Source organism: Thalassophryne amazonica, chromosome 9 (assembly GCF_902500255.1).
Source record: "Thalassophryne amazonica chromosome 9, fThaAma1.1, whole genome shotgun sequence".
In the NCBI taxonomy this organism is placed as follows: Eukaryota; Metazoa; Chordata; class Actinopteri; order Batrachoidiformes; family Batrachoididae; genus Thalassophryne; species Thalassophryne amazonica.
The window spans coordinates 112,959,541-112,972,518 of record NC_047111.1 but is presented as its reverse complement, the minus strand read 5'-3'; the positions used below and the strand labels follow the sequence as shown (position 1 = coordinate 112,972,518).

The window sequence follows — 12,978 nt, the reverse complement described above, 5'->3', positions numbered from 1 at the left end:
CCTTCCCCTAAACCATGATATTGAACAATCTTTGTTTTCAGGTCATTTGAGAGTTGTTTAGAGGCTCCCATGTTGCCATTCATTAGAGATGCAAAGAGGAGAAACATTTGCAAATGGCCACCTTAAATACCCTTTCTCATGATTGGATTCACCTGTGTAAAGAGGTCAAGGGTCAATGAGCTTACCAAACCAATTTTGTGTTCCAATAATTAGTGCTAAATGTATTCAAATCAATAAAATGACAAGGGTGCCCAAATTTATGCACCTGCTCAATTTTGTTTAGAGTTATTGCACACTTTCTGTAAATCCTATAAACTTCATTTCACTTCTCAAATATCACTGTGTTTGTCTGCTATATGATATATTTAACTGAAATTTCTGATTGAGACAACCAGTGATTTATAAAGGAAAATCATGAAAATGATCAGGGCTGCCCAAACATTTGCATACAACTGTATATGCCTGGTCAAAGTAAGACAGATCCCCCAAACCCAGTTTTGACCAGACACACTCAAGTGTCTCAGCATTGAAGTGATTCAAACGCAAAGGCTTGATGGAAACTGGGCCTTAAACAGGTTGAAAAAGGAGCTCCTGTCTGCCTCCACGTTTTATTTCATATGACTTTTTTTATGTGTGCATCACGACATGTTGCTAATTGATGAAAGCAGGAAAGTGTTTCATGTCACTGTGTGATGTCAACAGTGGATCACAGAACTTATTGTTTTGATCAGGGAGATGTTACACCACAAGAAGCTACACAGAACTGTGGTGCATATGCAAACTTCACCTTTGTCATGTTCCATTTGTATAAAAATGTACTAATTGGTTCTAACAAGTGTAATGTTTGAGTTCCAAGAATGTGTGGTAATGTTTGTGCTTCAGTTGTGGACAGTCCAGAAGGTGAGACCTTTGTGGAGAAAGCTTTACACAAGGAAGCCATCAAGTCCATTTTTAGTGGAGCAGCTGTTTTCTTCCCTGATAATCTCGTCAGGCGGGACAAACTCTTCCACATGATGGTGAGATTGTGTCCAAAGAACCTACTACTGTTTGTAGTTCTAGTACTAATTCTGCGACTACAACTTTATAGTCTTAAGCCCCTTTCACAAATGCAAACATAGAATTGCGTATTGTGATGTACCTACTATGCAGAGTTATGCAGCTCTACACTCAGTTTAATCAGCTCTACAGCGAGTTTTTGCTCCCCACGCAGCAGTATGCTGAGGTCTACATACGTAGAACACAAAAAATTAAACCTGTTTAATTTTTTGGGGTTTTCTGCATTGAGCACTGGAGGCAGAAAGCACACAGTTTTAAGCAGGTCTGTGCAACAAGGCTCGACTCCATTTAAGTCTGCACAACATTGGTGCTACTCTACACATCCAAAAACTGAATGCTTGCATCCAGAGTGAATCAGCTGGAGAACAGGTGAAGCGCGCGCATGTGTGGCTGACAAGAAATGGATGTTTAAGTATGCTTGTGAGTTTAAATGGCAATATTTTCTATTTCTTGGGGGACAGCGGACTCTGAACCTTACAATCTATTTCATGTAGACTGTTTTATTCACACATGGATTAAATATTACCTGTTCGCTTCAGCCCAGTCCACCATCACAGCCCGAGGAACACTGTATCCACATAAAGCCTGATTTTAGAAAACGACGCCTGAAAATATTTTTAATTTCTGTTGTGGCTGGAAACGTAGCGTTTTAAAACAAGTCCCTCTGTGTTTAAACAAGTCCCTCTGTGTTTATTCTGCTCCAGGTGTGTTTTGTCAGAGGATGCCGGTGTCATGCTCTGATCACATCTCAGACAGAAGCGCAGTGACGATTTAAACTTTTAAAGCCCCCATCGACCGCGATCAGGTGTGATCAAACCTGAATAAGCGATGTGACTCTTTAAAAGCACCGCCGCTGTCGGTGCGATCATCAGACGACGTGATCGATCAGGTCCTGAAACGCTGTGATGACTTTTAAACTGCAGTTGCTGTTGATCTGATCAGACGCCTGATTGCGGTCGACTGGTGCTTTAAAAGTTTAAATGATCACAGAGCTTCAATATTCAGGTCATTGATCTGATCAGACCTGATCAGGAAACAACCAGCGGTTTAAAAGGTTAGAGTTGCAGCAGTTCATTCACGGCAGTGTTACCACAGGCAGACTCATCAGCATTCTGTACACAATGAAAATGATCCACCAAGACAAAAAATGAAATAAAATAATGTTAAATTACTGTTTCTGACCTGCACCGCACCGAGCAGTACCTACCTGAACCAGTCGGTGGAAAATGAGGCTGTCAGCATATGCTGGTCGTCAAGGTGTGACAGCTGCATTAATTTATGCCAGCGTTTTTAATAAATGGTTGACAGACCGACCATACGCTACTATAAGCAAGTCTAGGAATGCAACCATGCACCATCACACACCAGCCTGCACAGGGAACAGACTCCGAACTTTGTGATCTGATTACGAGCCGAGACAGCACTGTGTCCCGCTGTATGTCGGAAAACGTGAGTGCCGTTTGCTTTTCATGAACCGTTTTTAGAAAGGAGCGCACTTCCACAGAGGCAGAAAATAGCAGCTATGGCTGCATACATGGCAGTAATGCAACTGTAAAAACCTCATGATACAGTCCACTGTTTTCTAAGCACGCTATGTGTTCGGCACAGCCAGCAGGAGTGAACTGAGAAAGAGTTGAAGGGCTGAGTTGAAGTAGCGGCAAGGGCTACATGCATACATTAAAAGTAAACATACACAGCTGCAAGTAAATCTATGAACACAACGACATGCGGTTACGCAGGAAAAATGCAGAGTACGTGTGCATTTCAGGTGTACTCTAAACGCAACACAATCCAAGTCCATGTTTGCGCTGTTATGAAAGGGGCTTTTAACACCGAGTAATCTAAGGACTTCTACGACTGCAGTTACTGCAAAAAAATGACTTTTTTGGTTTTGGGGGTTTTTTTTGTTTGTTTGTTTTTTAGAAAAATATCACAGAAGATGATCAACCAGAGTCAGTAAAGGTGACGTTTGAGTCGCTGTGTAATTACTTCAGGTAAGCATCCTTTGACATTCACGTCTGTTATGATGCAATTAACCAGATAAGAGTGTCTCATCAATATTTCCACACAGTGATCAGGATCCAAGTGGTCTTTTGCTGCTCCCTCCAAAAGGAGCTCCATCAGACTTTGACATCAGCCCGATCCTCTCAGTCATGGAGACGGTCCTCCTGGTGGCCACGAGAGAGGTGAGGCTGCATTTTACACCTGTTTTACATGTCTTATTTTGAATCTTCATTTACTGCATTGTTATAAGATGATACTGATGACAAGATGACTCCCTTTGTCAGGACATATTAAAAAAAAAAAAAGACTTTCTGAAGATGCGTATTTTTGAATAAAGATGTTTTTATTAGAAAATTGTGCTAGTAAAAGCACATTTTATTAGCAACCCCTCATTTCCTTTTTTTTTTTTTATAACTTTGGCAGTTAAGTAGTGTTTTTCTTCTTTCTTTTTTACCCTTCCTTTGGGGCAGTAAACTGCTGTCACATGCTACAAAGTGCATCATTCCTGCATCTCAGACAACAATAAATGGCTAACAACAAGCTTTAAAACATATGGTGATTTTTTTTTTTTCTTTTTTTAAACCCAGAGCTCCCTGGCATTCACCAATTGCTTCTATAGAAAGTTAGATGATGAAGCTCAGGAGCAGGTAGCTCAGCGGCTAAGGAGCTGACCTGTCAATAAGTAGATCTGGGTTAGAATCACACTCATGCTACCTGTCTGTGTCTTGTCCCAGGACATTTAATCTGTAATGTCTCAGTCCACCCAGCTGTGAAAATCGGGACCAGGTTTGACTGAGGAAGTAAATGTGAGGCATCATTGTTAAGCACTCGGCGCATCTGCTAGATGAAAAAGCGCTACAGAAATGCAGTCCTTGTTGGAGGGGTGGTTTCGCTTCAATTCTGTGGGGCACACTTGCTCCACGAGTGGTGTCACTTACTGTAATGAGTGCAGTGACATTTAAAGTCTAGAACCTGAATATAAGAAGTAAAACCGGTGCTTAGCCACTCGTAGGTGTGCTTTTGCAGTTACATATAACTTGACATACTTAATTGCCAATGAGCTTATCAGTTTCTTTCATTTCCAAAGCCTAGGTCTGTTGACTGTCAAAGCCAACACTATTTATATGGTTTCCGTTATAAATTTTAGATATAAGGGTCATGACAATTACGTGACAGTTCATCTGCTACTTTGATCTGTATTTTATGCCAAATATTTAGTGAGTAAATTTCAATGAAACAGTTCAATTACTGTTAAATTGACTGCATTTACCATTTATCAGCAGCTGTCTCTGTTTCCTCACATCTTTGACTCTAAAGTTACACACGTTTGTGCTTTTCTGTTGTGTCAGTGTGAGGTAATGATGAGGTGTGAAACTGTTGGAACCAGTAGGACGGTGCTGCTCTCCTTGTTCTGGGCTCTGCAGGACAGTCTGTTCTCCTGGTGCTACCTACAGCTCAAAGGAGGAGCCTCCACTAAGGTTTCTATGGAGCAGGCCAGAGACATCCTCATAAAATGTGAGTGTTAGTGACATTACTGCATCTTTGACAAAAATGATGACCTTGTCCGGTGCTGGTTTTTCAATAATACCAACTACGTCAAGAGCACATATTCTGGTGCAGATCAGTAGAGATTGAAAAGTTTTGCACAATGAGTAGAATTCATCTTTGCAGACTAGTAGAGATGTGTTTTAGGACTAACTGGATTACACTGATGTTCTTTCCAAAGATGTGGGTCAGTTCTTGGGAAGTATCAAGACTACACTTGGATCTCTGCGTAAAACCTGCACTGGTGCTGAAATTACAGAGAAGCTGGGCACCTCCATTCTGGCTACAGTCTTCAGACAAATGGTAATGCATTCTTATCTCTCATTACCCAATTAAAACTACAGATGTGACAGAGGTAAATGAATGATGTAACTGTTGTGACCACGGCAGATGATCTTCCTTTTGGAGCTGTGCTCTTTGGATATTCCTCACAGTGTGCTGCTGAAGAGCTTCTCTTCTCTAATAGAGCTCCTGAAAACCCTGTCCAGTGATACTGGAGACGTCTTTTCAAAGGTCAGTCTGCTCTCCAGCCTTACTGTGTGTTTAAAAAACATTCAGGAAGTGTGCAGATTTCCATGCTGCTGTTCGGGTATGAAGGAGGATCAAAAAGGAGCTTAACACCGTCTGCTGTGGCAAACTGTAGATGACAGCTTGATACACGTCAGTTTCAGTGTTAATGAGACAGACAATAATACTTGATTAACATTTTAGCCTTTTGTCAAATGTTCTGTTAATCCAGAAAACTCTGGATCTGAAAGTTGCTTAAAACTCAACTGTCATCTTACAGCGTAATTTCTGTCTTTAACATCATGTCATTTGTTCCTGTTTACCAGACATAAAACAGGGTGTCTTCGCACTAAAATAATTGAGCTCAGCTCTCATTTTCACCAGTCTGTATCACGGAAGGTTGCAGTTTGAATCCTTGTCTGTATCTTGGAAAGTATTAAAGGATCCAGGAAGGTGTGATTTTATTTTAGCCGTGACGGCATTTTTAAAATGTTCCAATAAAAATTTCCAATCCTGGATTTGAATATACTATGGTAATCCTTTGCCTTTCCGTGGAGCCTGTAACGTTCTCACACGTGCTGTGACATCACTGGGAGGTTTTCTCTAAGTACCGAGGTTGTGCTAAAGGGGGCGTGCTTGGGTTGTTTTGGCACAGATCAGATATAGGAGTTCAGCCCATAAAATCATCAAATCGCTCCCAAGATCACATTCATGGTTAACCATGATCTTCACAGACCTGTTTCTCACAGATATACATCCCAGAAGGTAACTGTGAAAGTGATGATAGAACTGTCTTTTACCCCATTAAAGGTAAAACATCAAGTGTGTTCTCTTTGCTGCAGAAAAAGTTGCAGTTTTTTAACTGCTACAGTCGCGGGGTGTGGCAGCAGCTCTCACCGCCAACAGTGGCAGAATTTTCCAGCATTCTCTCTGAAGACAATTGAATATTTAGTTTGCCATCTGCCGCACTCCGCCAACATACAAACATAACAGTTAATAGTTACAAAGGTGGCGTCACTGTTGAAATGCATATTTACTAGTTTCCTTGTTCCTGTTAGGCGGATCAAGAAGGATCCCAGCAGCTCCAGAAACCAGTGGTGCTGAGGACTTGGAACATGGAGTCCTCTCACAACTATGACAACAGCCGCCACGAGACCACCATGTTTGCCTGCCCTGGTGCTACCAGCTTTGAGGTGGAGTTTGATGAACGCTGTGAGACGGAGAAAAGGTGACCGTAGAAAATATTAAGTGTTGAAGTAGTTGAAGGTTAATTTTGGGTTTGATTGACCCATCTTCTCTGCTCTTTTATAGGTATGACTACCTAGAGTTCACAGATTCCAGAGGAGGGAAGGTCCGATATGACACCAAGGTTGGAACAGAGAAGTGGCCAAAGGTAGGACATCGCTGACTTGGTTGATCCCATACTGTTGGTTGTTGCACTTAGAGATTATGTTTTTCTTTCCAGAAAGTAACATTTGACGCTGGTCCTCAGCTTCAGTTCCTCTTCCACTCTGACAGCAGTAACAATGAGTGGGGTTATAAGTTCACCGTAACAGCTCTAGGTTTGCCAGACATCACCATTTCCTGGACATCGGACCTTCAGTTGATGGTAGCTCGTCTCCTTGGCCGTCTTGCCTCGAGAACCCTCGCCTTGAAATCTCCTCATGGTGAGACCTTTGTCCACACTCCTGACAAAATAAATAAAGACATGAAACACTTTATGATCTTATATGTTTGACAGTTGGATAAGCAGATGTTTGTTTTGATTACATTTTTTTATGGACTGCTTCAGTGCTTAAACGCCTGCAAGGAATTCAGGAATGCTGATATAAATTTTGGGTTTCTGTCTGTTCCAGAGATACGCATTGTAAAGGAGCTTCCACCAGGGAAAATGTCCCATGTTCAGTCTTCTCCTTTATGGAGACCCATCCTGCGACACGGGTTGTGTGAAAGGTTGGATGTGCATCAGACTAACACACACTTAGACCGGGTGCGTTCAAACTTTCTATATTTATTATTATTAAAATAAAACTTGTGGTTTTTGATAGCTATGCACCATCCTCCTTTCCTGTTCTACTCCCAGTTAATTGACTGGTTTCCCAAAACGCTGCACCACCTATTGGTTGGTAGAGATAGCTCAAAATATGCAGCGCATCATGGCATCCTATCATAAACCCAAAAGATGATCCGCCATGCTGCTGTGTGTTTACTGTGTAGAGGAAACGTAAACATCTCACAGCTGTGATTCCAGCAGTTTATTTAAATTATTTTCTTAGCTTTTTGTAGATAAATTTCCAATCATTTTAATTTGTGAGTAGGCTCAGTGTTATTCCCAGACATTGCATATCCCCGCTCAGCATTGTCTTTGCGACTCACGAGTTGGTCCATCACAGTCCAGACTGTCTGTGTCAAACACTGGAAGTGCCTCTAATCTGCAGTGGTCAGATGCCAGATTTGGCTAATCTCTTGTAGGTAGAACAGGAAGAGGCAGAAAACTGTGCAGGGTTGATGATCTCCTGGACCAGTGCAGATGACCATTGTTGCTTTTCTGCTTGGTAGGCAAAGAGTTGGACTTCTGATGAGTTAATGAGCTTTCTGGAGGACTTTGCCCTCTGGAATCCTGCCCAGGAACCTACTGATAGCAGAACAGAGCTGATGAAGACCATCATGCAGTCCTGTAGAAACCACCCACTAAGGAATGAGATCATTGCTGCACCAAAGACTGACCAGGCTGTGAATGCAATTTGGGCAGCCATGGTGTACCACACACCAGCCCTAAATCAAGTCCTAAAGAACTATGGTAAAGCTTGTGTGGGATCAGTTGATATATAGCAGAAATGCTATTTGCTATTTTTTTGTAGCAACTTTTTATTTTAAGGTTTGTACTCCATTTTATTGTAGTTGTTCTAAGTGGTCATCTAGATAATGGAGTTTCATAACCAAATTTCTCTGTTTTTGTCGTTGCATGAGTAGTTAATCAGGACTGCAGCTCGTGTCTAAGTGAAGACTTTGTGCAGGTGTACTTGCTTGCAGACAGCATCAGAACATGGATGGTCAGTGTCACTTGTCTCTGTTTTAATCCATTTCGAGTGCATTTATGATGGTGATACTCAACATGTTGTGATGATGACTTTTCTGTCAGTTGGAGATCAAGCAGCGATACCTGGTTGGTAAATTGAATGTCCCTGATGAGAAGGAAGAGGGTCCTGATGAAGTTACTACAGATACACTTGGTGAGGACACCAGCTCATTCAGAGGTGAGCCTCATCCTTCCTTTCCGCCTATTTGATTCTTAATCTTGTTCTTCTTTCTCTTTAGCGGAGATGTGCGTTGAGAAGAGCCTCTTGCTGTTCAGATTTGCTCCTTGTGGAGCATTATGCCAGGACAGTGACTCTTCCAAAGCAGCAGAAGGCAACAGAACTCCTCTTTTTCGTTCAAGTTCGATCTCAGAAGGGGATTTCCAGCCCAGTCCTTCTCTGGGATCTCAAACAGCAGGATCTGAGGAAGGCACTAGGAGCAAGATCACAGAAACAGGTGGGAGTCAGCACTCCAGTACTCAGGCCCAAAACTTAACTTGTAACGTGCACAAAGACTCCACGGAGAGCCTCTCCTTCCAGCCAGCTGAGCCAGCCTCTCCCTCCAGTTTCCCTCGTAAAGCCCCTTTAAGTCGGGCGCGCCTGCGCCTCTTGTCCTGCCGCTCTATAGAAGATTCTCGAATGACTGTCTCTGTAAAGGATCGCTACCCAATACTCAAACACATCCTGAACTTCATAAAGGACCAGGGTCTGACCACAGCAAGGTGAACTAACCTCCAGACCTTTAATGGAAGATCAGACTGTATCATAGTTTCACTTCATGTCATACAGGGTTAAATGATGCCATTATTTTTCTTGTAGCATTGTGCAAACCCTGTCCCTGAACACAGCCCAGGCTCTGAGTGTCTGCAAGGTCCTGGAGATGGTTCAACAGTGTTTACATTCCCTGGGAAGGCCACACCTCTTTCAAGCTCCCTGTATACTCTTCCTGCAGGAGTTACTGGCATGCCAAAAAGACTTCATGAGGTACATCCCTAGCAAACATTTTGACTTCATCAGATATTACTGGAAATAATGAATCATGTTTAAATTAATAAAATGTAAAATACATTTTAATATAAATTTCATTTTAAACATTTAAATATTTCACAGCTTCTGAGTCACTTTTTTCTGGCTGTCAGGTCTTTAATTTGGGTTTTTGTACATTGTTTTTGTGTACTTTTGTATTGTTGACATTTTTTAAATTATTATTAGAATTTATTTTATTTAATGCTTTGATTCCTGGGAAAGCACCTTTATAAATAGTCAGTCATTATTATTATTATTGTTATTATTATTATTATTATTATTATTATTGTACCCTGCCTCACGCCCTGTAACTGGTGGGATAGGTTCCAGCCCCCTATGACCCATAATTGGAGTAAGCAGGTATAAAAGATGGATGGATTGTTGTTACTATTATTATTATTGGCAAATGTATGATTTTTCTTTTTTATTTAGCTATGTAATCGCAGGATGTCCCAAACTAGTTTAAATAGTGACTTATGTATACCCTGGAAAAAGGGCAATATTAATCAAATCTTAAAAAAATAATTATTTAAAATGTGAAAACTATTTTTCTAAATTTCATTTTATTAGTTCTATAGGTTTTAATCAGAATTCAAATCTGGAATTACTTAAACCATTTTGAATATGAAGCAGAGTCACAGTAGAATGTTTTTTGTTTTTTTACACTTGTGCTAAATAGAACTCCCCTCATACGAAAGTTGATTAAAAAAAACAAAATCAATAGTTTTTTGTTTGTTCGTTTTTTTCTTTCCCCGTGTGCATATAAGCAATTCATGACATTTTTTCCTGATGGCAAGATTGAAAGTTCCACATTCCTTTTGGATACAATCTCTGTCAAAAAATTCTGGAGTCACCACAGAATGTTTATGCAGTTAAAAACAAAAAACAACTTCCTAGTAAATAAACAAATAATAGGACACAATACTGGGTTGATCAACATTCCCATTTTGTGAAACGTACCTCAGTGGTACTGCTCTTACCTCAGAGCAGTCAGGTTGGAAGTTCAAGGCCCAGCTGTCCCCAAATCTCCTTGTACATTTGGAGTTGTGTCAGGAAATACATCCAGTATAAAACGTGATGAAATCAAGGCTGTTTCAGTTCAGCTTGGGTTGCTTTACACTGGCCGTCATGCCCGACGCAACTCCAGATGAACAAGGAGATTTGGCGACACGCAAACAAGCCGCCATAAAATAAAAAAATCTCACATACACTTCATTGGGGGAAAACAAATGACATTAAATAAATTAATTAATGTAGTTTGTTTTATTATATTTCACAGCGCCTCAATGTTCATCAATTCAACAAAAACCTTTTTTTGTGTTGCATCTGAGATTTGTGCATTTATGATGTAAAAATGCTGATTAAACATCCTCTACATTTTGTGATTCCCTAATTTTTTGCCAGCAGTTGTTTAATTTTGACAACACATGAACATCTGATCAGTTCTGAGCAGGAAGTGGATCAGCTTTATGGTTGTGTAAGTGCTGACATGTTAGCCAACTGCAACACGGTAACACTCTGTGCGTTTATGGTTTTTCTTTGTTTCAGTTATTTCTCACAGCTGTCATACAGCGGCCAAAAGCTGGGTGAGGAGGTGAGGCGTTCCTACCATCAGTTGGTGCTCATGCTGGTGGAGGCAGTACAAGGTTTCAGCAGCCTCAACGAAAAGTACAACGAATCCTTCTGTCCTTTTTTATTTTGTGTGTATATATGTGGTTACTGTGAGTGTGTGCACGCTGATCTAACCTTTCTGTCCTCTTCATTGATCTGCAGAGCCCTGCTACCAGCTCTGTCCTGTGTGCAGACCTGCTTATTGCACCTTCTGGACGTGAGTTGGGACATACAAGATCTTCCTTTCTTTGTGAAGATTAAGCTTCCTGACCTCCTGCTCAACATGTCCCAGGAGAACATCAGTGTTCATGATATTGCCATCAGGTAATATTAGAAAATGTGACCCACTGTAGTTGTGATCAGATTTATTACTGACAGCCCGGATTTTTAAGTAAAGGATTGAAAAGTTCAGAGAAAAATTGCAAATAAACAAGTTTGTAATATTTCAAAGATTTAAAATAATAATACAATAACATGCTTTTGGAGGGCGGTATTTGCATTATTATCACTTTTTACTGAGATACACAACACATAACGCGTACATAAAAAGTTGGCTCACTTAACTTTTGTCGTGTTGGCTGGCACGAGCTGCTCTCCAAATTTGGCAGTGTGTCCTCATCAAACTGTCTGCTTTAGCTGTTGTTCATTGTCGTACTATCCATGAGAAAATCATCCGGAATATCCATATTGGGACCAAAACACACTTTTCACCTTTTCATCTTTTCCTCTGCTGACAGTTTTTTTTTTCTCTCTCTCTCTTTCCCCCTCTGCGGACAGTTCTTGGGCTGCGTGCGCTATGACGTCATTTGTTTACGCACAGCGGGCGGGTATAGCCAGATAGCATCGACGTAAATCTACAATACTGGCCCAGCAACGCCCCGGTAAAGTGATAATAATAATACAACATGCAATGACAGATATTCGCCCTCGAATATCTGTCATTTTGGGCAACTGGGCGTGAACAGAGGGACTCAGAAAATGCATACCGCATGACAAATGCATGTTATTTGCATTATTATCACTTTTTACTGAGATACACAACACGTAACGTGTACATAAAAAGTTGGCTCACTTTAACTTTTGTTGTGTCGCTTGGCGCGCACACTGCTCTCCAATTTAGCCAGTGCGTCCTCATCAAGCTGTCTGCTTTAGCTGCTGTTCATTGTTGTACTATCCATGAGAAAATCATCCGCAATATCCATATTGGGACCAGCACACACTTCTCGCCTTTTCATCTTTTCCTCTGCGGACAGTTCCCCCCCCCCCCCCCCCCCCCCCCCCCCTCTGCGGACAGTTCTTGGGCAGTGCTATGATGTCATTTGTTTACGCACAGCGGGCGGGTATAGCCAGGTAGCGTTGATGTAAATCTACAGTACCAGCCCAGCAACGCCCCGGTAAAGTGATAATAATGCCCAGTGGTCCTGAACAACAGCAACAACAACAAAAAAAAAAAATACTTTCATATAGTGAAATAAAATAATACAGACTTAAAATGTGTAGCTATTCATATTTCAGTGTGGCCCACATCATCAATGCATTTATTTTTATCAAAAAATTCCCAAATGTATCCTTAAATGCAATCCAGTGGTTCCCCTCTATTAAGGCCACCTGAATTGCACAGTAAACATCAGAAGGGTGGCCTTTGTTGAGGGGGAGACAAAATCCAGCATGTGTACTGTACTCGATAACATATTGCTACAAGCATGAAGTACGTGGAAAAACATCGCAGATTTATTGACTACAGTCAGAGACAAACCATGTCTTCCACTCAATCTAAGTTCAAAACATCACAGCACAAGAACTGTATCTTTTAAAGTCACAAAAATGATGTAAAATCAAAACAAGATCAGCCCACAAAACAGTTAAACAAAAAATCTTTAACTTGTCTGGTAATATCTTATGCCTAGGAAATATCATGATGCAACAGTTTCTTCCTGTAGGGGGTGGCCACTCCTGAGAGGGGCCACTAATGAGGGGGGGGACCACTGTAGTAGATTACTGAGGCCCTCAATGTGCATTCGGGCAGTATTGCCAACTTAGCGACTTTTCAGATCCCTCTAGTGACTTTTTTAAGAATTTTTGATTTAAGTGTTTTTTTTTTTTTCTCAGTAACTTTTCCAAATATGTGAAAGATTATTAGAGTTATACAGAA

The 12,978-nt window shown here is 41.0% G+C and overlaps 1 protein-coding gene across 1 annotated transcript in view; it reads left to right on the top strand.

The window, feature by feature from the left end:
- The window catches only part of zzef1 (zinc finger, ZZ-type with EF hand domain 1), a 100,005-nt gene that overhangs the window by 37,474 nt on the left and 49,553 nt on the right, over positions 1-12,978 (top strand). The window contains exons 16-32 of the mRNA XM_034178984.1: positions 883-1,016; positions 2,980-3,050; positions 3,128-3,242; positions 4,410-4,575; positions 4,787-4,908; positions 4,996-5,118; positions 6,171-6,340; positions 6,424-6,505; positions 6,578-6,779; positions 6,969-7,102; positions 7,672-7,912; positions 8,086-8,165; positions 8,255-8,345; positions 8,431-8,911; positions 9,009-9,173; positions 10,764-10,883; positions 10,989-11,150. Coding sequence (XP_034034875.1) covers positions 883-1,016; positions 2,980-3,050; positions 3,128-3,242; positions 4,410-4,575; positions 4,787-4,908; positions 4,996-5,118; positions 6,171-6,340; positions 6,424-6,505; positions 6,578-6,779; positions 6,969-7,102; positions 7,672-7,912; positions 8,086-8,165; positions 8,255-8,345; positions 8,431-8,911; positions 9,009-9,173; positions 10,764-10,883; positions 10,989-11,150 — 2,659 coding nt within the window. The remainder of the gene's footprint in view (positions 1-882; positions 1,017-2,979; positions 3,051-3,127; positions 3,243-4,409; positions 4,576-4,786; positions 4,909-4,995; positions 5,119-6,170; positions 6,341-6,423; positions 6,506-6,577; positions 6,780-6,968; positions 7,103-7,671; positions 7,913-8,085; positions 8,166-8,254; positions 8,346-8,430; positions 8,912-9,008; positions 9,174-10,763; positions 10,884-10,988; positions 11,151-12,978) is intronic.